The following is a 22,903-nucleotide window of genomic DNA, read 5'->3' as shown; positions in this document are numbered from 1 at the left end:
TGTAACAGTGAAGTTTGTATTGAATTCATACTGTTAGGCTTTGTTTCGTGGTCATACGTCTAAACTTTATTGTTAATGGTAAATCACTGCTGGAAATTCTTGTAGTGTAGAATTGACTTTAACACTTATTTGTATAACAAAAACTAGTAGTCAACAAAATGTCCCACTCGACCTTTACGTTCTGACGGAGTATGAGTGTTGATGAATGTTGATTAAATGAAAAAGATCATTTTAGGTCTTGATTCAGTGATGGTCTAAACGGGTTGCCAAATGCTGGCCCACTTTTACCCTTTTTGCTAACTGAAACAAACAAACAATATTCTACAACACAATACAGAACATTATGTTGTAATTATGTTTTTACATTTTAATTATGTCGGAAACATTGTAATTGGTAATGAACCAATTGTACGCCCCTGCCCGGGCTTGTTTGCTAATCCCCCCACACTGGAACGAGGTCAGAGATTGAGGATGCGCTCTTGGGTGCAAACACACACACACACACACACACACACACACACACACACACACACACACACACACACACTACCCGGGCCAAAGTTCAGCTCTTTCTTCGATAGCGGGACAGCGTTGAATATAGCTTAAAATTCTAGCGTTTCATGCAGTTTGTAGTTTGTGTTGTTGCTGGGCTTTTCATTTGGTTCCGCTGGCCGTGGACATCTGGTCAGGCTTGAGTCACGTTATGTAAGTAACTACGTGATTTCTCTTGAGTCACGTTATGTAAGTAACTACGTGATTTCTTTTGGTTTATAGATTGATTCTTGTATATCGTAGAAAACACGCGCAAACGGTTAAAGACGTAGTTTAAAAGTGCTCCGATTAATTAGATTCAGAGTGCAAAGTGCATATTATTTTTTTCCTTACAAATAGCACCAGTCCCCTCTAGATAAAAAATGTAGAATGATTGTTTTAAGAAAACTAGGAACTTAAAAAAAACATATTTAACTGTCGTTAATTTGCGCTTAGCCTGTATTAAGAACCCGGAGCATGAGAGATCCTCTTTGTTTAAGTGGAAAATATGCTACATTGTGGCAGGATTTGAAAGTGTTTATTGATCTTGTCTTGCTTTCCCATTGCAGAGATTGCTTCGTAATGAATATACTGTGGAAGCTGTCGACCCCCTCGTGGCGCTGTATTTCAACATCCTCCTGCAGGCCCAGCAAATGTGGTAATACCTTCACAGCCCAGTTCACCATGTGTCCTCCAGTCAAAACAGGACACTGGCGGTATTTATGTGTGCGCTTGCTTTAGCCTTGCTGCTGTGGTGTGACATGCGCTGTGTGTCCGGCGCAGAGCGGCTGTTTAAAGTGCACCCCTGTGTGGCCGAGGCGCTCGCGCAGCGCCAGCCCGTGGTGGCTCTGGAGAGCGCGATCATCACCCACGGGATGCCGTACCCGCGCAACCTGAGGTAGCGAGAACGCGCGCACCCAACAGCCAACTCGCGCGCTTAATCAGTGCACCTGTTGTTTGGCTACATATTGTTATTGTCCCTTAGGTTTTCATGATTGCTTTGTTTTTCTTTTTAGCACAACTTCTTGCAAAAAATACTGATATACCAGGCTATTGTTTATTTTTGCAACACCTATTTAAATGCACCACATTTAGCAGACTCTTTTATCCAAAGCGACATACAGTTGTGACAATTAAATTCAAGCAACTGACCTTCAATGGCCCAAGAGTGGTAATTTAGCTGTGAGCTGGACTTCATTAGTTCGGTACCTTGACTACCCCTGCTCCCCACCAAGTGAGATGACGTGAACAAATGTTAAAATTGTTAAAACAAGGCTATCAAGCTGCAACATCAGATTTGAACACGTGATCTGTATTTAGCACAGCCAAAGAGGTAGAGGCCGTGGTGAGAACTGAGGGAGCGACCCCCGCCACAGTGGCAGTCCTGGAAGGCGTGGTTCATGTCGGCTTGTCAGAAGACCAGCTGGACTTCCTTGCACGCTGTAAAACAGCCCTCAAGGTGTCCAGGAGAGACTTGCCCTATGTCATCAGCAAGGTGGATAGTTAGTTCATTGAGCTTTTCATTGGCCAAATCATTAAATCACCTAGGTTTATGAATACCTAGCTATATAAGTATGGGTCATATATGTGAGTAATTGAATCAGTAGGGTTTGCCTGGAGGCACTACTGTCTCAGGAACAATGATTGCAGCCCACAGAGCTGGGATTCCTGTTTTTGTGACCGGAGGGATTGGTGGAGTACACAGAGATGGAGAGAACTGTAAGTCAGACTGAGTTAGTTTGAAATTTGCTAAACAAAAAAAAAAAAGTAATGATACATCTATATTTGTAATACTAAACAGGTGCATACAGAGAAATATATGCTGAGTATTACTTCAAAATGCTTTTTTCTTCAGTTATTAATGGAGTATTTTTGCTCACAGCCCTGGACGTGAGCGCAGATCTCTCTGAGCTAGGGCGCACACCCATCGCTGTCGTGTCCGCTGGGGTGAAGTCCATCTTGGACATCGGTCGCACCCTGGAGTTCCTGGTCAGTAGTTGAATAGCATCCACCGTGAGGTAAAACTGCTATGCATAATTGCAGGGACATAGTTATAGTGGATCCACGTCAGTGAGAAGGTTTAATGGGGTAAACTCTGTGATGAGATTTAACTCTGCATTCCCAGGAAACTCAGGGGGTCTGTGTAGCCACGTATGGGAGCACCAAGCACTTCCCAGCTTTCTTCTCCCGAGAAAGTGGGTTCAAAGCTCCATACAATGTCCTCAACGCAGAAGAAGCGGCTGACCTCATTGGTGTGAAAGACACATTCGCATTTCCTGTCATACAATAACACTGTACTGCACATTTGGTTTTCATTAAACTCTTCCTGAGAGGTTCATTAGCATCAGTATCATATCAGTGGGTTATGTGAAGATGTCAATGCCAGATGTTTTTAGTGCCTTTACCTCCAGACTGGTGTGTGGGACTCTGTGCTCTGTATGCTCACAGTGGGCATGCACTCTCTGGGCCTGCAGAGTGGGCTCCTGCTGGCTGTGCCCATTCCAGAAAAGTTTGCTACTGTCGGACAGCAGATAGAGGGTGCAATACAGGCAGCTGTGGCTGAGGCCAGGTAATTCAAGTAGTGTGAGAGGAAAAGTCACTTTGTTCCTAATAAGAGACTCATTAAAAACTTGAATGGTTACATATTTAAGATGCCACTTAAATGTCTGATCATTCATACCTTTAAATGATTTACAAACACTATGAGGAGTTCTATACAAGGCTTACAAACACTATAGGAGGTGTTATATACCAAAGGCTGTTTCTTCCTGGAACAGGTTTAAATTCAGTTGTGTTCTGAAAAACTGGTCACTCAGAGTTTCACTGCTGGTGTGAACATGCTGCACATTGTGCATGTTGCCTCTCCAGTTTCAAAACCATGTTCTGCATGTCAACAGACAGAAAGGAATCAGAGGACGAGATGTGACCCCGTTCGTCCTGCAGAGAGTCAGCGAGCTCACCAAGGGACAGTCACTCCAAGCCAGTATCCACCACAGTCAGCACTGATTTGTCACACAACAGTAACGGTGCACGTTTTCCTCCGCACGTTATCCTCACATAGGTGATGATGGCACACACATGCAGGTGTCATGGAGAGAATTGTTGATGCTTTCAAGGATTTTCCTTATCGCCTCTTCCTCTTAGACATCGCTCTCGTTCATAACAATGCTAAGGTGGGCAGTGGTATAGCTCGCGCCCTTTCGGAGCGCATGCACAAACCCGAGCGCAGATCTCGGGGGGGCAGTCAGATCCACGAGGAGAAGGAGCAAGGCTCACACTCCAGACCTGTAAGCAAGATCCAGAGCCCGTTCACACTAATCACACACTCACACAGGACTGCTGTACAAGACCACATTCACCCTAAGACTATGATGAGACTAAAATGGACATACTGTAATTTATTTCAAGACCAGCTGAAATGCATATCTGGGAAACTAGCCTAAGAATTTGGAGTTTATAAAGTCTGATTAAAGTTTCCTGCAGGTTGTCATCGGTGGTGTAAATGTTGACTTCATTGCTAAAGGGACAACAAAGGAATTGTCGGTATGTTTAACATGTTCATGCATGTCCCTCCCACACTGATTATGTCCATTAAATCAACCACAAGTTCAGCAAATTCTGTCATAAATCTCTGTATAACTGCATAATAAGCTGTTGTATAAGCACAATGTGTTGAATGGAATAATCCCCAGATAGAACACAGTTTCTATTTGTGACAGTATGGACAGACAAATCCAGGCAGCGTGTGCCAGTCATTTGGGGGAGTGGGGAGGAATATCGCAGGTAACTCACCACCTTGATGCCTGATGTGTTCACGAACAACACAACATTGCCAAACAGATCTAGAGTCCATTATTTGATACAATAACTCTTTCTGTTTACATTTCTACTGCCAAAAACCTTTAAGATTGTCTGAGTAGACTGGGACACAAACCTCTGTTCATCTCAGCAGTTGGAACAGATTCTCACAGTGATGCTGTGCTCAACTACTGTAAGCATATGGTAAGTACCGTATGGTGGTTGCAAATGGATTTAATTCATTATGGGGAATCCATATTGCTTTAGAAACTCTCAAATTTGTCCATTTAGTGAGTCCATGGTTGGGGTATTACGCATCAAAACTGCCATATTTTCCGTATTCACAACGGCTGCACCGATACCCCTAGCTTACACATGCTCTGTGTTCTTTAGGACACTCGGGCAGTTAGGAGACTGCAGGGTCAGAGAACTGCCACATACTGTGCTGTGATCACAGAGGGCGGAGAGCTGAATCTCGGTCTTGGAGACATGGCCATCCACTCACAGATCAACGAGCAACATGTAAGTGTACTTTCTGCCATTGTGGGCTAGCGCACACACACACTGCAGATCTTTTCATAGCATTATAATCTGCACCATTAATGAAACCAACAGTGGGAGATGCTTAACTGATGGGCAGTTCCACTAAAGTGAGGTTACTCTGTGTGAGGGGGAAAACAGGCCTAAATGAACAGTCTGTACAGGTTTCCCAGTACGAGGAGCAATTGTCATCAGCGTCTCTTGTTGTTCTCGATGGCAACATCCCTGTTTCCACCATTGACTATGTATGCAGCCTTGCCAAGAAACATTCCATCCCAGGTATGACTACAGCTCTAAAAACAGGCCCTATAATGGGTCCTCAACTACCAAGATACCGAGTGCTCACAAGATACCGAGTGCTCATATTAAAGCCACAACCATGCGTCATATGTGGTGTGTGTGTGTGTGTGTGTGTGTGTATGTGTGTGTCTTTATCTTAGTGTGGTATGAACCCACTGATGCTGATAAGGCCTGCAAGCCCTTTCTGTCAGAGAGCTGGAAAACTCTCACGTACATCTCACCCAACTTGGCAGAGCTGTGTACCATGAACCAGACTCTTCTCCTTCCTACGCCAAAAGGTACACTGATGTAACGTTTCACGGGGCGGGAGATAGCAGGAGTGACGCAAATGCAATAAAGAAGGATTTAATAGAAACAACAGAAACAGACAAGACAGCACAGGGAATAACTATATTACTAGGGGCAAAAGACAAAGGCTACAACAGGGTACAACTACTGAGGGGGAAACAGAATAATGGGGACAAATATACGAACGAAGAAACTACAAGATATTAAGGGGTACGAGAACTAAAACAGGGAACATAGGAGAGTGAACAAGCAACACGGTAAGTATACTAAGGGAGCTATACTACACATAAGAAAAAATCTAAAACATACGGATCAGCTAAACAACTGGGGAACGCTAACGAAATGAACATAACAACAACAACTATAAACACATGAGTAGCAATGGAACCAGGGCAACAGGGAACAGGAGCACAAGGCACAACAGTATAACCAAACATACAAAGGAAATCCAATACAAAATACAGGGAACTAGACTAAAAGTGAGGACACAAGAACGAACGGGAGGAAGCAGAACAGAGAAGCAACCAGGGACTCACGTACAGGGAATGACCGACACGGGGGTAAAACACTAGGGGGTTTTTATACACTGAAAACAAGACGGTGAAACGAGAGTCAGGTGTGTGAGACTGACGACGAGGGCGTGACAGACAGACGGATGGACGAATGGGAGCGGGGCTAGGCGGGACCAGGGAGGAGGGAGGGGCTAGACGTGACAACTGAGTAATCAAGCTCAGATGATCACCGCTAACTTACAGTGAAGAGTGCCTCATGTTGCTGATGTAGCAGTGTACAATTTTATTTGACTCACCCTCAGGCAGACAGACACAAAAAGAAGCTATGACTCATATCCTGCATTAGCTGTAGTGCATGATCCCCTTTTCAAAAGCCTAGCTAATCTGAGATTTGCTAATGTTTTTGAGCACTCTTTCTGAATGTGGTACATTATGAGAGTAAACAGCTGAAAAATAAGATGAAGGCATATATTTGGAAGAATGGGAGGCATGCCATACTCATGGTTTATGTTGTTGTATAACTCATAGCAGGTTAAATTAAGCCTAGGATGCGAGATGATGCTCTCGAGTCCTTAGTTAAAGCAGTATATGACCTTTTCAGTCCTGTCAAGCTCTCTCGAGGACGTTCTGGGCAGCGCGGCAGCTCTCTCTCGCCCCCTGCTGGAGCATGTGCGTTGCGTGATAGTGACGCTGGGTGCACTGGGAGTGTTAGTTTGTGGAGAGCATGATGCTGGAACAGTCACTTTGCAACCTCAAAAACACAGTCGGGTATGCAATATTAACTACTTTTTTTTTTTTACTATTAATTTCTCGTAATGTTTTTGCGGTCTGAATCTCCCTTCCAACAAAACGGTTGTGATGCATTGCCAAAAGCAGTGTGCTAGAATACCTGTCCACTCTGCACATTCCTGGAAATGCTGTTTTCTGATTTCTATTTTTTCACTGAAAAGCACACTGGTTTGTTCTTGAGCAGAAAGGAAGGCTGTGTGCTATGTACTACCCCGCACTCGTGGTGCGTTCTGAAGACACAGTAAATGTCTCTGGAGCGGGAGACAGGTATGTCACTCTGAGCCTTCCAGGGGAGGAGAATTCTTCTCTTTCGATTTTGTTCTTGTACACAGACCTGCTCCACACCTACCTAGATTCAGTCTGTCTCTCTCATCGCTTGGTCTCTTCCTGTCTCTCTGTCTCTGTCTCAGCCTTGCAGGTGGATTGATGGCAGGTGTCCTGCAGGGACGGGATACAGACACCTGCGTGCACATGGGTCTCCTGGCAGCACGTCTCTCCTTGTTCTCCCCCCACCCCATCGCTCCGTGTCTGACTGCGGACGCCATCCGTCCGGACCGGGCTCATTTGCAGCCATGGGCCAAGCCAACTTGCATATGGATGGAGTCCTAGGCTTGGTTATGATGTGGAACCCACAGTTGGGTTATGATCATTATGGATCCAGATAGAGTGATACATATAGAAACCTTTGGTCCCTGGAATAGTTTCAATCTCAGTTAATTACCAGAGTGAGCAGATGGGAAGTAGATGTACACTCGCTCTTGAGTTAATCAAAGGACACTTTTTAAAAACAGAGCCATGTTCAATATAAGAGAGCCCCGGTACAATTCTGTGCAAGTGGGCAACTGTATGTGGCAGATTTATAAGGGCTTTCAGTACTGTGCCATTTATTCACATCCAAGTTCTGGTGGCCATAATCAGACTCCACGGGAACTATGCTTTTTAAGCCTACCTCATTCCGCAAATACAACTGTCAAGGTTCATGTAGTTGTATTTACAGTATTGGACTGATTCTGGGTTCACTTGGCTGTTGTACTAAGCGGATCTGATTCTGTGGCCCTGACCTAGATGACCACTCACTGGGACACACATAATTTTACACCTATATTAATTTTCATTTTCATTGATCCTTTCTAGAGCATACAGTACAATAGAAGTTTAGGAGACTTGCCTGTATTAGATTCCATACCATAAGAGGGTATTTTTGTATAATTTTAACTTGTAGGGCTAATTCTATATTGGTTTTCATTAACTGTTTCTCCACAGAATAATTATTGTAATAGTTCCATTTAACATTTAACAATTAACATCTTAGAGCATCCATTCTGTTAATAATTAAAACTTTCATATTATTTCATATTCCTGGTGCTGGAGGATTTGTTTTATAAATTCTATTAATTTATCTAATGTAACACACACTTTTATTCAAGAATGAGAGGTGACAAATACTGAAAATATAGATTTTTAAAAATTATTACTTTAAAACAAACAAACAAATAAATAATTGTGTTCAGCTTGTTTTAATTCTTTCTTAATATATCATTTGAATGTTTTGTCTCTAGTTGTTTTGCATGCCTTTAAAAATCTAGCGTTATATTCATAAACTTCTGTATGTCCAAGATTAATTAGGCCACATTAAGTCAGGCTCTGTTTGGATGAGAATGTAGGCAAAACCTGCCTACATCTCCCACAATGCACTTACGTGCTGTACGCGCAAACTCAGATTGGCGAATGGTTACTGTATTGAACTCCTCCTCATTTCAGTAAGATGGTGGTAAGAATCTGCTGTCTGGAGAAATAGTTATACCGAAAAGGAAAACATCAAACCGATACTCCAAACCAGAGGCGGCTAAGTCAATAAAGAAGCCCAAGCTTTTCCGGAGGCCGCCGTCACCGCCCCAACTTTGCGTGAATAGGTTATCCGTGGAGCGGAACCCCCTGTAATTGGAAAGCCAGCTAAAGTGAGTATTTATAAACTACCGTCCGTTATCGGTCCGGTCCGTGCGGCCGTGGCGGGGACGTGTGTGTCCCGACGCGGCGAGGCGTGTGAACGCGACCGCCGCTTACGCCGCTGCACCCCCCAATGCCCGCTGCGAGTCGAGGGGAGAAGTCAGAGGTTGACAGCCGGGCGACTGCACTCCGCCGCCGGGCCGCTCAGCGGGAGAGGCGCAGGCTTGGTGGCGGAGTAGGCCGCGGTATTGCAATATTGAAAGACTCTCGGCAGGTTAAACACATACGCGTCGGGAAGATTTTGGTCTTCGTGTCAAACGTTTAGTTTAAAATATCAAAGACCAAACGTTCGTGTGTGCCCGGTGGATTCAGAATGGCTGGTTTATCCGCTGTATTTTCGCTGCCGCTCGCCCGTTCAAGCTCAGCCCCAGCTGTGGGAGCACCTGACCGGCGTTCGGCACATCTGACGCCCCGCCGGCTCGTAACGGTGAAACGTACTGGCCCGTGTTTCCTTTTGTTATGAACACGCTGTAACGTGACATAAGTTTAGCGGCATTTTGGTTTGAGATCAGTCTCGGGGGAAATATAATTACACTCGGATATTTACTCCAACCCACCCAACTGCCATTAAACGCGTTGGCGTTATTTGTGGTCTGACTAGTTTTCATATAGGACCAGGCTGTGGACTGTAAGGCAGCACAACGGCAGATGTGTCCTCAGTAAAGCTCATATGAACACTCTTCATATTGTTTTGATTTGTTAAGATTGCTGCCAAGTTGTCTTTTTAAATGGGCAGTGCATTTCTAACTGTTTAAGAGCCTAATTGTAAGCATTATTTTGCCTAATATCTCACCAGAATTCGACCGATTCTTTAATATACCAAAACGGGCTTAACTATTTGCAGATAATAACGTTAAGAACCTGTAATGATGTGTGTCTGCAATATGTCTACATGTTTGGATGTAGATTTCATCCCATGAATTGTGAGTGGACTGTTTCCTCCAGTATTTTAAGAAAATATATTCTGAGATTAGAATTTAGTTGTTTTGAAAATCCTGCCATTGATGGGACCTGGTGGGATCAGATTTGACTGAGTATAATATTTTTCAGGCATTTTATGCATGCATATTTTTTCATGACCGGAGAAAGGAGCTGTGTTTTTTATCCCACTTCAAAAGACACGTGTCAAACTGAGCTTTAGTTTCTTGCACAATGTGTTCTTGGTGGGAAGTAATAGGTCAGAAAAATGTCATCGGCACATCACTATGAGCTCAGAGCCAGTGACTGGTAACATGATGGGTTTTCTGCCAATATCCAGGCTAATTGTCAAAGTTTCCTGATTTACTGATGAATTATTCAGCATGGTTTCACAGCCAGCCATAAAGAACTTTATGATCATGTGCTGTTTTTGTATTTTTTAAGTTTACCACAGTAACATATTTATAAAAGGTTTATTGTTGTGAAAATTAGATCTTTAAATGAGTATTGTCACATTTCTATAGGAAATCAGTTTGTTTTAATGATGGTACTAATTATGATGGAAGTGGTAGATTTGCAATTCACTAGATCACTAGATCCCTCCTGTCTGGTCTTCCCAATGCAGAGCAGACTAGATCCCTTTGTTCTTAAAACAGACGGCAGTCCCAACAAGACCTCGCCTTCTGCTAATGTCCTTATTCCACTCCTCCTTTCTGCATGTTGTTCAGGTGAACCGCTGTGGTCTGAGCTCTCCTGTCCCGCTGCAATAGGATGTCCCGTAGTCCTGAGCTGAAGGAAGATCCCATGGAGTGCCCTTTGTGCATGGAGCCTCTGGAGATTGACGACGTCAACTTCTTCCCGTGCACCTGTGGCTACCAGATCTGTCGCTTCTGCTGGCATCGAATTCGCACGGATGAGAACGGTCTGTGCCCGGCGTGCCGAAAGGTACGGTGTCCCAGAATGCCACCAAACGGGAAGTGTACCTGGCACTGGCCATGAATTATGCCTTTAGTGACAATATCTAAATCACCATACATTTTCATCTTGCAGTTAGTTTAGTAATTAGGCTCTGATTCTAACACATAATTGAGCCTTGTTCATCTCCACAGACAAATTACCTTGTCATCCAAGTCAGACTCTTGATGGTTGTAATATGACATTCTTTATTATATTCAGACTTCCACACTGCCAGTCAGTTTGTCTTGATTTTATTTTATGGGGCTGTTTGGAGATTGTCCAGATGTAAGTGTGGAATTTCCTGGCATGAAGTGCTCACTAACCAGTTGTTGGCTACACGTTCTGCAGCCATACCCTGAGGACCCGGCTGTCTACAAGCCCCTCTCGCAGGAGGAGATCCAGAGGATAAAGAGTGAGAAGAAGCAGAAGCAGAATGAGAGGAAGCAGAAGGTGACAGAGAACCGCAAGCACCTGGCCAGCGTGCGAGTCGTGCAGCGCAACCTGGTGTTCGTGGTGGGACTCTCACAGAGACTTGCCGACCCTGAGGTGAGAGCCATTCAGTGCCACGTTTAGATCAGTAAAAGCACTCACAGCCATGTTTGGATCAGGAGAACCTCTCATTGCTACATTTAGATCAGGAGAGCCACTCACAGCCACGCTTAGATCAGGAGAGCCACCCACAGCCACGCTTAGATCAGGAGAGCCACTCACAGCCATGCTTAGATCAGGAGAGCCACTCACTATCACGCTTGGATCAGGAGAGCCACTCACAGCCATGCTTAGATCAGGAGAGCCACTCACTATCACGCTTGGATCAGGAGAGCCACTCACTATCATGCTTGGATCAGGAGAGCCACTCACTATCACGCTTGGATCAGGAGAGCCACTCACAGCCATGCTTAGATCAGGAGAGCCACTCACAGCCATGCTTAGATCAGGAGAGCCACTCACAGCCATGCTTAGATCAGGAGAGCCACTCACAGCCATGCTTAGATCAGGAGAGCCACTCACAGCCATGCTTAGATCAGGAGAGCCACTCACTATCACGCTTGGATCAGGAGAGCCACTCACAGCCATGCTTAGATCAGGAGAGCCACTCACTATCACGCTTGGATCAGGAGAGCCACTCACTATCACGCTTGGATCAGGAGAGCCACTCACTATCATGCTTGGATCAGGAGAGCCACTCACTATCACGCTTAGATCAGGAGAGCCACTCACAGCCATGCTTAGATCCAGAGAGCTGCTCGGTGTCATGCTTAGATCAGGAGAGCCACTCAAAGCCACGCTTGGATCAAAAGAGCCACTCACTGTCACACTTGTATCAGAAGAGCCACTCACAGCCATGCTTAGATCAGGAGAGCTGCTCGGTGTCATGCTTAGATCAGGAAAGCTGCTCAGATCATGGACTACAGCTGGTAGGCACAAAACTTCTCAGGCTGCTTCTCTAATTGACAGTTGGTCTGTCAGTATTTCTTTTGCATGTTACTGTCCAAACAAGGGGGAGGTGATTTTTATTCTCACATCTTTCTGGACACCCTCACTCTGATATTCTCACATCTTTCTGGACACTCTAATCCTCTCCCATAGCCAAAAACTGGGAGGCTTTAGAAGATTTGCACTGCAATGTATATTCAGTCATGCTGGTTACCTGAAGTAATTTGTTTTACAGGGAGTAGGCTAGCTTGTGTATTTGCTGCTGTGTTGTCACTGCTGTGTTGTTCTTTGGAGTGCATAATGGTTACAAAAAATGTAAGGTCATTTGTACATAGCATGACAGTACCTACTATTGACAGGGTATCAGAGCTTGTTAACTCTTTGTTTTTTTGAGCTAGGACACTTGGCCTCTGTGCACTAATCTGGTTGAGTTCTGTCATGTGTGTTATAAACAGCAACGCAAGAACTAGAACCAATGAGTGCTCAAAAAGAGACTCTACATTTTTGTCTGTCAATGATACTGTGCCATCTGATGTGTAGTCTGGGGACTAGAATTAGCAATCACTAACAACATCTTGGCAGGTAAACTGATCATTTTTCTGTGATTGGAATCAAACAGCATCATTCATTAAAAGAACTACGATGTTATCATGACTATCAGGATGCAGTGTTGATAATAAGGGTACCACAGCTGAGAGTAGGGACTCTTATTTTATGTAAAGAGGTCAGATATCTCAAATGAATGAATAGCATTAGAACCTAAGACACTGGGCTGTGTTTTTGTGGACACAGTGCAAGCTCTGAAATAAGCCATAAGTAGCCATTGTAATGTAGGCACGACGTAACAACGCCACGACTGGACTCTGCTATCTCCCTTTAAAAGCCCTGCGGGAGGCAGCAACACAGTGCAGTGTCACTCATAATGGCAGTGAGCATGCGAGAATGGCAGCACTAAAAAAGACATCTGCAGATGAGGAAGCATACGCACTCGTACAGAGCACACCGAGCCGCCACTCCCAACACATCCGCCGCCTAAAGCAGACCCCCCCCCCCCCCCCCAGGTGGGATTAAAGCAGCCTGAGAAGACACAACTCAAATCAGAAATGAAACGTCTACTGGTGGCATGTGGAGAACCACCGAAGTGGACGAGTAGATTTATCGCAGAGCTGAGCAAAAACAGCTTTCTGTTTCAACATGCAGTGCACTGGACACCACCACCACTAATAATAATAATAATAATTATTATTATTATTATTATTAGAGAAAGTAGCCCGTTGCCCCGGCGAGTTTGAAATGTCATACTTCCTGCTGTGTAGCTCCACCTACCTTGTCTCAGGCACATTTATTTCTGTCTACCAAAACAACATGGCAATAAATGTGTGTCTTCCCTATAAAAGTAGTCAAATGTTATATGGGGCAGTTTTAACGCCCCGCCCCCCCGTGCAGCTTCAAAATTGGAGGCCATTATGTGAGAAATGAGAGAGAGAGAGAGAGAGAGAGAGAGAGTGTGAAATATGAACATGTAAGTTACATTTAGGTTAATGGGTGATCACTTATTTATGGAAATATAAAATATTTTCCATTGGCAGTTTTTGGAGAAAGGCATCCGTCTGTATAGATGCTTGTGTCATGAAGAGTAAACAATAACCTTTTTAGTGTTGCTTTGTGTAAAGAATCATTGTGAGGCGTAAAGTAGAGTTTCACACACTAGTGGTGCTGCTGAGTCATATCTGGATGATTTTACAATCCCAGCATTCACTACTAACCATTTTGGGACTTTGGACGTGTGCGTGGCGGGGAGGTCGGGATGGAGCGTATGGCGTGAGAACCAGGGCCCGGCCCGGCGGCGCAGGGCCAAGAGGTCAGATCAGGTGTGTGTTGGTTTGCGCTCTGATCCTGTAACTGCAGTCACCGTGAGCTTTGTGAGCTCCAGCCCAGAATTCTTCACCAGAAATGGTCTCTTGTATAATGGAAATGGTCTCCAGGGAAATTGGGCTTTAGTTACAATTTCAGAGACTATACGGGGCCGTGGATCCACTGGCTTCATTTGGGAACGTTACTTGTGTGTCTGTTTTGTGCGTGATTATGAAAACCCCACTTTGGGGAATGCTGAAATGGGTTTGTTAAGACGCTGACTAGCAGCTGCTTAAATATTAAAATGCTGCTTAAAATGAATAGGTGTTCATGTGACAGTGTCAACATGGATATAGAGTTCAGTTAGCACTGTTGTGGAGACTGTCATCCATGGAAAATTCATTTATATTTAGGTCGAAGCTTGTATGGTGTACACCAATCATAATAATTACTGCCACATAGAAATGTGTGGACTTGCAGGCTCTCCAAATTAATTTTTAATTATGATGGCTATTTTTTTTTTCTTCCAAGATTTCCTCGCATTTAGATAGTAGATGCGGTTTTGTGCTTCTCATGTGTTTTTAATTGGATTGCTGGTTTGAAACAATAAAATTACATGAGGTTTATTTGTTCTCCAACCCAAGGTCTAATTTAGATTCTCGGCTGAGTCCAACCTATTTGGACCAATTTCACTTCAGTGAACCAGAACTTTCTCCGAGTTTGATACAACTTATTCCTGCCTTGGGGATTTAGGTTCAAATCTCACTTGTTTTCTATTCCTGGAGGTCCTGAGAACATGAGTGTCCACGTTCCCTTCGGTGGGAAATGTTAACGTAGCACCAAGCAAGACATTTGGGTTGCCATGTGACGGAGTAGCTCGCTTAGCATGAGCCTCCACTCCATCATGTCTTTGTGGTGCTGATGTGTGGCGGAGAGGAGGTCTGCTGCTAATATGAATTCTTTCATAGGACATTTCTTTAGTAAAATAATGTCATAGAACATGAAAGAAGGGATTAATCAAGATAACAGCAACAAATTATGTAAAAATAAACCACATTTGCGCTGTACGACTCGGAAAACCCCCACCACAGGTAGACGGCTTGCTTCGTTTGTATACCTGTTTGATATACTGACTTGTTTGCAAAAGGCTTGTTTTTTCTTTTTTACCAAGGACCTGAGAATGTATATCCAGCATACATTTGGTTGTCATATTTGTCAAAGAAGACGATTATTTCTTTTTATGTGAAACCTCTTTCTCCATATCGTGACCTATATGGATGTAACTTAAGTAAAGGTTTAGTAAGAGATGAATTGGAACATTAGCCCTATTCGGATGTAATTAGTTTTACATGGGGACGTTTATAATGAAACATTTCACACGTCTCGTCAGTGATGAAACTCGTGAAATTACTGAAGCACGAGCGACTTTATAAATTGCATTTTATGTGAACCTGGATGTTTGCCGCGTTTTGAATGTAAAGATTTATTTCTAGTTTTACGAGACGTAACGTTTGGTTTTTAAGGCCGTATCAGCAATGCTTAGCTGCGATTACATTTATACTCGCTCCTTCAGTAAGACCACAGGATCTGGCGTGAAGCTGGTCTTTGGTCCTCTGAACAACACTGTCCCGTATGGTATGGAAGATGTTCCATCCAGACTAAGGCAGTGCTTGAGGGGCTTTTTCCTTACGGAGGAGTATCTGGTGTGTCCGTGCAGCGCATTTTGGTTAGTAGCAGCGGGCAAAACTACTTTCCCCACCGCGAGGTGACATCGGCCTGCAAAATGTCTAGACTGGTATCTGCTCTGGATGAGCGCAGTTAGGCAGAACACCAGTAGGTGAGTCGCCCTGGAATTTTCTCAGAGGAGCAGGAAGAAAAACACAGCCAATTCGGAAATTAAGTCACAGGCGACCACATGTACTATTGTCACTAATAAAATTATCCATAAATTAGACATTTAGTAAGATTATTTGATGGAACTTATTCCGCATTGTTTTCTAGTAGATATTTAAATTTTGATACTAACAGATGGTTTTGCCCTCATCTTTTGCCATTTGTTCAGGTTCTTAAAAGGCCAGAATATTTTGGAAAGTTCGGCAAAATTCATAAAGTTGTCATCAACAACAGTACATCATATGCGGGCTCCCAGGTAAAAGAGGTTGCACAGACCACACAAGTGACATTTGTGTGCTATAAAAATACTATAAATTGACAAATGCAAGAAAACAAACAAATAAAATAGCTATACTGTTATTTGTTGTACACAGGGTCCTAGCGCCAGTGCCTATGTTACTTACATCCGCTCAGAAGATGCCTTAAGAGCAATACAGTGTGTTAACAATGTAGTAGTGGATGGTAGAACACTTAAAGTAAGTGAAATCTCTTAATGTTTGGGTATATCTGCATGGTTTCAATCATGATCAAATGTGAAGGAATTTATGTTGTTTTAAAGTGTTCTTTTATTGCTTTCGTTCAAAGGCTTCTTTAGGCACAACGAAATACTGCAGCTATTTTCTGAAAAGCATGCAGTGCCCCAAGCCAGACTGTATGTATTTACATGAACTGGGAGATGAGGCAGCTAGTTTTACTAAAGAAGAAATGCAGGTGAGATCACAATCTGAACTTTAATGGTGAGGGGGGGGGGGGGGGGGGGTCACCTTCTATATTCAAAGAGCCACAACTCTACAACTTACAGTTTTTCTTTAAAGCACATCTGTCAAGAGTTTTGAAATTAATGCAGTATCTAGATTTGGGATTTCAAACAAAGATTTTGAAGGATGGGTTTGTTTAAAAATACTATTAACATTTCAGTGTGTCTCAATATTGTGTGTTTAGGCCGGGAAACACCAGGAATATGAGCAAAAACTTCTCCAAGATCTTTACAAATTGAATCCAAACTTTCTACAAACTTCAACATGTAGTGGGGAGAAGTCAAAAAGCAAATCAAGTGCTACACAAAGGTGTGTTATTTTTAAGGGAGTGGTGTTGGACATTGAACCCTAACTCCAACCGAACTGTCCAACATCCTCACTACATCACCCAATTTGAATGCTATAATTATTTTTGCTTCTATAATTTCTTTGTTCTTTTAATCTCTGTTAACTCTGTTTTATTATCCTTTCCATCCCCAGACTGAACAGTACCAACAAAGAGGGTTGGCCCTTGTTACAGAGTTATGGCAAACTAGTTAACGGTTTACCCACAGAACATCGCAAGTCCCCACCACTTTTAGACTGCCTGACAGATTCAGACCACATGACCCCAGATGAAACAGACCCCGAGCTCGGCCCGGACCAGAGTCCAGGCCTCCCAGCATTCCCCTCGGCCTTAGAGCCTGCCAGGTACACGGTCTCACAGACTAACGCAAGTAGTCTCGCAGTGCTGTGGTTTCTTTGTTGGTGTGAGTACAGTTGACAGTTTTGTGACTACCTTAACCCCTTAACCTCCTTCTCGTATTGTTTCAGTCCTGTTGAAAAACCAACAGAACCTGTAAGTATAGGAAATGGAGAGAACACACCACAGGTATGAACTACAGCTCAAAGAGGATTTAGATTATATCTGTGTGGAGGAAGGAGGTGTTTTACCTGTTCCGCTGCCAGTTAAGCTCAGGTGTAGTGCACAATGTTTTGATCTATGCCGTCGTCTTTGTCATCTCGCAGGCTCCGAGCAGTGACTCTCCCTCGCCACCCCCGGGGCTCTCGAAGCCCAGCCTGGCAGTGCCCATCAGCATGGCAGACCTCACCGCACGCTCCCCCTTCGAGGGGGCGGCAGCCGAGTCACAGTCTTTGTTCTCGGACAACAGTAACTTCAGGCACCCCAACCCCCTCCCCAGCGGACTGCTCTCTTTCCCAAACTCCCCGCAGGGCGGCTCAGAGTGGCCCACGAGCCCCGAACCCCACAGCCTTTTTGCCTCAGGTACGTCCTCTCACCTGCGCAAGGTCATTGGGGATCAACAAGGGCCAAAGCTGTTTTTGTGGTGGGCTGGAGCTCGGGGGATTTGTCAGCTGTCTCCACCTGCCCTGGTCCTGAAGGACATTACACTGCATGATTTATAGAGTTCTAAAGTTCATTCATTAGTGCAGGGAAAGCATTAACCTCTCTACAGGACTGAAACTAGGAAACTCCGGTTCCCCTCACTCTACTCATGTGAGCATTAGCTGGGTCTACTGTGACTCACGGTGAAATCATCCCAGACCAGCAACAGCAGTGCATAGCGTAGCGTTTTCCACCTTTTGCAGTACGTGATTCAGATCATCAGCTAATGAAAGTCCGTTCTGAGCTGAACTAGAGCAGCGCTTCCGCCCTCCAGCTCGTGTTGAGCCCAAACGCGTTTGGCAGAACCTCCGTTCAGACAGAAACACACAGCATGTCTGTCTCCTGTGCAGACACGATCCCCGTCGCCTCCTCCACGGACTGGCAGGCCGCCTTCGGCTTCGGCTCCTCGGCCAAGCAGCAGCAGCAGGACGACGACCTGGGCTTCGACCCCTTCGACGTGACGCGGAAGGCCCTGGCCGACCTCATCGAGAAGGAGCTCTCCGTGCAGGAGGCCCCGCCCCGCTCCCCCACCTTCCCGCCCCACCCGGCCTCCATCCCCAACGGACAGCTGCGCGGCGCCCAGCCGCTGCACCGGGGCCTCTTCGGCTCCTTCAGCCTGACGCCACACGTCACCTCACGCCACCCCTGGATGGGCTTGCCCGCCCGGAACAGCCTCACACACCACGTGAGCCACGTGGCCAACGCGGCCCTGGCACACGGCCACTTCCTAGACGCAAGCAGTCCACCTCAGCACCACAGCACAGGTCTCGGGGGGATACCCATATCAGGTACACACGCTTCAGTGTTTCCCCAAAGAATATGACTCAGTTTGTGGTGATAGCTGTCTGGTTTGGGGGGGGATGGGTGTACTTAAATTTTCTCTAATAGTAATTTTAAAAACCCCTAGCACGTCCCGTCTTTAAAGCACAGAATAACAGAACTGAGTTTTTCTTTTCTGAATGTCTTGCTTCTACACCTCTGAGACCATGTTTACACTTGAACTTAAACACGGGTTTAAATGCAATCCATCGTGGGTGATCAGATTGCAAGTGGACATTCGAAACAAATTGCCGTTTATGTCTCATATGTCTCCAAGGTGTCCAGCTGACCACCTGCGTTCAGATTTCCTTACTGCCATGTAAGGAATGCATTAGCTTGAACACTACAAAAGATATATGGTCAAATGTGTCCCTGACCACCTCAGCAAGTGGTTGGAGTGATATAATCACAATGTGTTTGGATGGTCATTTGTAAAGCCCATCTCGGCCTTTGGTTGGGCCTAGCTGTAGCTTGCAGGCTGGTGTTCTCTTCCTCTTCTGCTCCCTCCGTTGACAGACCTCTTTTTCATCACCCTCTCTCTGCCACAGCTGCACTGGATGAAGCATGGAAATATTTTAACCAGACTCATAGGGCAGCTAATCACACTGCTCAGACTGTTCAGCTTTCCCACGCGTTTACTAAAGTTTCTTTTGTTCCTCCACAACACAAGCATTTTTTATTCTTGGAAAATGTATTCAGTATTTGTCTTCATTCTGGGACTAAACTTGCAAACATAAACTAAGCTAACATAAACGTATTAACTAGTAGCTATGTACAGCGCTGCAACCTTGTACGACCCAGCTGTAGTTTAATGTTAGCTTAGCTATCAAAGATGGCTAATCTAGCTAACGCTAGGTTCCTTAGATACACAAATCATTATATTTGTTGGTTAGCTAACTAAGTAGCTAGCTATGTTCTGGAGCGGGAACTGTCAATTTATGGAACTGTGAACTTGAGTGAGGGAGGGAGCGAGGGAGGGAGGGAGGGAGGGAGGGAGGGAGCGAGGGAGGGAGGGAGGGAGGGAGTGAGGGAGGGAGGGAGGGAGGGAGGGAGGGAGGGAGCGAGGGAGGGAGGGAGGGAGCGAGCGAGGGAGCGAGGGAGGGAGGGAGGGAGGGAGCGAGGGAGGGAGGGAGGGAGCGAGCGAGGGAGGGAGGGAGGGAGGGAGGGAGCGAGGGAGGGAGGGAGGGAGCGAGCGAGCGAGGGAGGGAGGGAGGGAGGGAGCGAGCGAGCGAGGGAGGGAGGGAGCGAGCGAGGGAGGGAGGGAGCGAGCGAGGGAGGGAGCGAGCGAGCGAGCGAGCGAGGGAGGGAGGGAGCGAGGGAGGGAGGGAGGGAGCGAGGGAGGGAGGGAGGGAGCGAGCGAGGGAGCGAGGGAGGGAGGGAGGGAGCGAGGGAGGGAGGGAGGGAGCGAGCGAGGGAGGGAGGGAGGGAGGGAGGGAGCGAGGGAGGGAGGGAGGGAGGGAGGGAGCGAGGGAGGGAGGGAGGGAGGGAGCGAGGGAGGGAGGGAGGGAGGGAGGGAGGGAGGGAGCGAGGGAGGGAGGGAGCGAGCGAGCGAGGGAGGGAGGGAGGGAGGGAGCGAGCGAGCGAGGGAGGGAGCACAGAAGGTGGACAAGGAGAGATGGTATCAAGGTGTTACACACAGCTCTGCAATGAAATAACATTTTACCCATTTTAAATAGTAACAAAAATACTATTTGTGTGCGCATGTGTGTGTGTGTTGGGGGGAGGGGGGTTATGACGGCGCACCTGGGCTGCACACAGCTGTACAAGTGTATCCCGCTGCTCTAGATTCCAGGCGTTTGGACCGTGTCCCAGTGTGTTCGGGGCTTTGCGGTTGGGTTCTGGTTTCCCCGCACTGCTGCAGTGCTGCTCCTCATGCGAGACTCTTCGTCTTCCTCTTCCTCCCCCTGCAGAGAGCAGCAGCTCGGCAGAAAGCATAAATGTGAAAGAGTGGCAGGACGGTCTGAGAGCTCTCCTGCCCAACATCAACATCAACTTTGGAGGCCTCCCCAACTCTACCTCCTCCTCCTCCTCCTCCTCCACTTCCAGCGTGAACCACATCGGGGTGCCGGCAGGGTCCGGAGGGGTCTCGCACAGTCTGAGCTGGGACGGCACGGCCAGCTGGATGGACCCGGCAATCATCACTGGTACGCTTTAATGGTTTTAATGGTTTCCTCAAACGCTATAGGCAGCTGTCAGGAAGCATGTGAGGACTAGTGCTGAACTAAGTACCCTGTTATTATTAGTTTGTATTGTTTGCAGCGTTTGTGTGGCCTGTATTTGTTGTTTACTTATTGTATAATCTTCTTTATGAAAGAGTTCTACTGTACTGGGATTTTTTAAACATTTGAAACTATTAAAACCAATCGAATGATTTTTTTGTAAAGAGAGTTGACATAAAATCAGCAACAATAATAACAAAACAACAACCCTAAGGAAGCATCTAGAAGATGAAATGAAACTAGCACATGGGAACAGCTTTACCAACTCACCCTTCCTTTCTCAAACCCCCCCCCCCCCCCCCCCCCAATTCCCCCCTCCCACTCCCTTGTTGATGTCTCGTGGCACCTCTCAAGGTGTCCCAGCGTCTACGGGCAACAGTTTGGACTGTCTCCAGGACGACAGCCCGCCCCACTGGCTGAAGTCCCTGCAGGCGCTGACGGAGGCGGACGGGCCAGGCGGCTCGGGGGCGGTGCCCCAGGCACAGCACACGGGCCTGCTGGACGCTGCGGGCCACCTCTCGCTGCACAGAGCCGGCTGGGCCCCATACCTCCCGCCACCCACGCTCACCCCCAGCCAGTTCCACTCTCCACCCCCAGGCTTCCAGACAGCCTTCAGACCCCCGGCGCAGACCGCCACGGACCTCCTACAGAGCGCCGGCATGGACCGCCACTAGGGACACGCCCCCACCACCCCCCACCTCCCTCCCCTCCCTCTTAACTTAACTGTAACAACACGTGAGGATGCAGAATATCCCCATCATTAATAACTTAACATAAGCTCTTATTTGTCTGACCCCTCTCTCCTTACAGCATTGTTTTTTTTTTTTTTTGTTTTGTTTGTTTTTTTGTTTTTTTTTTTATCGTAAGGTATGAAAGGGCACGCAGAGCAGAATAAGTGAGGGTGGTGATTATGTTGGCTTGATTAGCAAATCCTAACTAACGCAGATGGTTCTGGAGAGAGAAATGGCCAGCACACACATGCAGGGGTTCTGAGGAACAGGGAACCTTTGAGGTGCGCCAGTGCCCCTAATGGTTCAGGAGAACAGAAGTGTTAGTGTCTCACCCACCGCCTCCCCGTCCATCCTAGGCTCCTGTTCTGACCCAGCACTGTGAATGTGCTGGTTCTGCTCAGTGATGGGGATTGTGACTATTCCAAATGGGAGATGGCTAACGAAAGGGCCCGGCCGTCTCGGAGGAGTCAGCACAGTCTGCGGTGCAGGTCCACAGTGCATGTGCAGCGGCCTCTGGTGCCCTTATGGGGGGTACCGAGGGCCCCCCCACGCGGCAGGAGGGGAGTGACTGCTGTACCTCTGTATCAGAGGGTGGAGCGCTTCCCCACTGAGGGCCGGGGGCTCGGGTCCTGACTCACTAGCAGGTGATCCACGTGGGGCTCGGGATGCCACTGTGTGGCACTCAAGTCTCTCTACTCCTAGTGAGGGAGCAGCATCCAGACCACAGAACACATTCATCAAACCCATCTAATAATGTGATGCAGGTATCAGAAGCCAAGGAAGGATAGAGACAGCAAAGAAGGGTGATTATGTTTAAGGTGTAGACGAGATTGCTGATAATGTGAGCATCAGTGGGGACGGTAAAACAATTATTTCTGGCCATTTCAGGGCCTCTGAATCATTTCCTCTGTCCCTCGACCGTGTGGCCCATCCTAAACAGTATTTATCAGACACACTCATTCATTCTTTCAGGCAAAGTCAATATAGTCCAACCTTTCGGTTTTAACATGCTGCTGAGATAACACATTTAATACAAAGTGAAGAGCTAAAAAGAATAAAAGAATTGACTCCTTTTCTGCAGGTCTGGAACAACAAAGTCCTAAATAAAATTGAATACTCAGTTTCTCCGTTTTAATCATCATTTTTCTCACGTTCATTCAAGCTGAAG

At 46.2% G+C, this 22,903-nt stretch overlaps 2 protein-coding genes across 2 annotated transcripts; both read left to right on the top strand.

Moving 5' to 3' along the window:
• The first annotated feature begins 568 nt into the window (after window positions 1-568).
• LOC143527632 (uncharacterized) lies at window positions 569-8,071 on the top strand. Its single transcript, XM_077022941.1, has 18 exons — window positions 569-705; window positions 1,101-1,429; window positions 1,852-2,026; window positions 2,139-2,250; window positions 2,414-2,520; window positions 2,657-2,783; window positions 2,980-3,100; window positions 3,429-3,514; window positions 3,676-3,818; window positions 4,015-4,074; window positions 4,251-4,314; window positions 4,439-4,533; window positions 4,723-4,851; window positions 5,034-5,148; window positions 5,310-5,447; window positions 6,571-6,737; window positions 6,943-7,025; window positions 7,169-8,071. Exons 2-18 carry the CDS (start codon window positions 1,254-1,256, stop codon window positions 7,365-7,367), a joined length of 2,097 nt encoding a protein of 698 aa, XP_076879056.1. The 5' UTR covers window positions 569-705; window positions 1,101-1,253; the 3' UTR covers window positions 7,368-8,071.
• Window positions 8,072-8,474: 403 nt separating this feature from the next.
• On the top strand, window positions 8,475-22,858 carry cnot4a (CCR4-NOT transcription complex, subunit 4a). Its single transcript, XM_077021544.1, has 13 exons — window positions 8,475-8,716; window positions 10,412-10,628; window positions 10,989-11,186; window positions 15,994-16,080; window positions 16,199-16,300; window positions 16,410-16,535; window positions 16,767-16,891; window positions 17,063-17,272; window positions 17,396-17,453; window positions 17,591-17,846; window positions 18,317-18,754; window positions 20,696-20,929; window positions 21,359-22,858. Exons 2-13 carry the CDS (start codon window positions 10,455-10,457, stop codon window positions 21,676-21,678), a joined length of 2,328 nt encoding a protein of 775 aa, XP_076877659.1. The 5' UTR covers window positions 8,475-8,716; window positions 10,412-10,454; the 3' UTR covers window positions 21,679-22,858.
• Window positions 22,859-22,903: the final 45 nt, after the last annotated feature.

This window comes from Brachyhypopomus gauderio, chromosome 11 (assembly GCF_052324685.1).
Source record: "Brachyhypopomus gauderio isolate BG-103 chromosome 11, BGAUD_0.2, whole genome shotgun sequence".
Lineage (NCBI taxonomy): Eukaryota > Metazoa > Chordata > Actinopteri > Gymnotiformes > Hypopomidae > Brachyhypopomus > Brachyhypopomus gauderio.
This window is presented reverse-complemented; position numbering and strand designations above follow the sequence as displayed.

Excerpts from the sequence above, each read along its gene's own strand:
- LOC143527632 (XM_077022941.1), top strand. The coding sequence starts at position 1,254 with ATGTGTGCGCTTGCTTTAGCCTTGCTGCTGTGGTGTGACATGCGCTGT. Across the intron at positions 2,521-2,656 it reads GTCGCACCCTGGAGTTCCTG|GAAACTCAGGGGGTCTGTGT; the intron begins GTCAGTAGTTGA and ends CTGCATTCCCAG. Across the intron at positions 7,026-7,168 it reads GTCTCTGGAGCGGGAGACAG|CCTTGCAGGTGGATTGATGG; the intron begins GTATGTCACTCT and ends TCTCTGTCTCAG.
- cnot4a (XM_077021544.1), top strand. The coding sequence starts at position 10,455 with ATGTCCCGTAGTCCTGAGCTGAAGGAAGATCCCATGGAGTGCCCTTTG. Across the intron at positions 16,081-16,198 it reads CATCATATGCGGGCTCCCAG|GGTCCTAGCGCCAGTGCCTA; the intron begins GTAAAAGAGGTT and ends TGTTGTACACAG. Across the intron at positions 17,273-17,395 it reads TCGGCCTTAGAGCCTGCCAG|TCCTGTTGAAAAACCAACAG; the intron begins GTACACGGTCTC and ends GTATTGTTTCAG.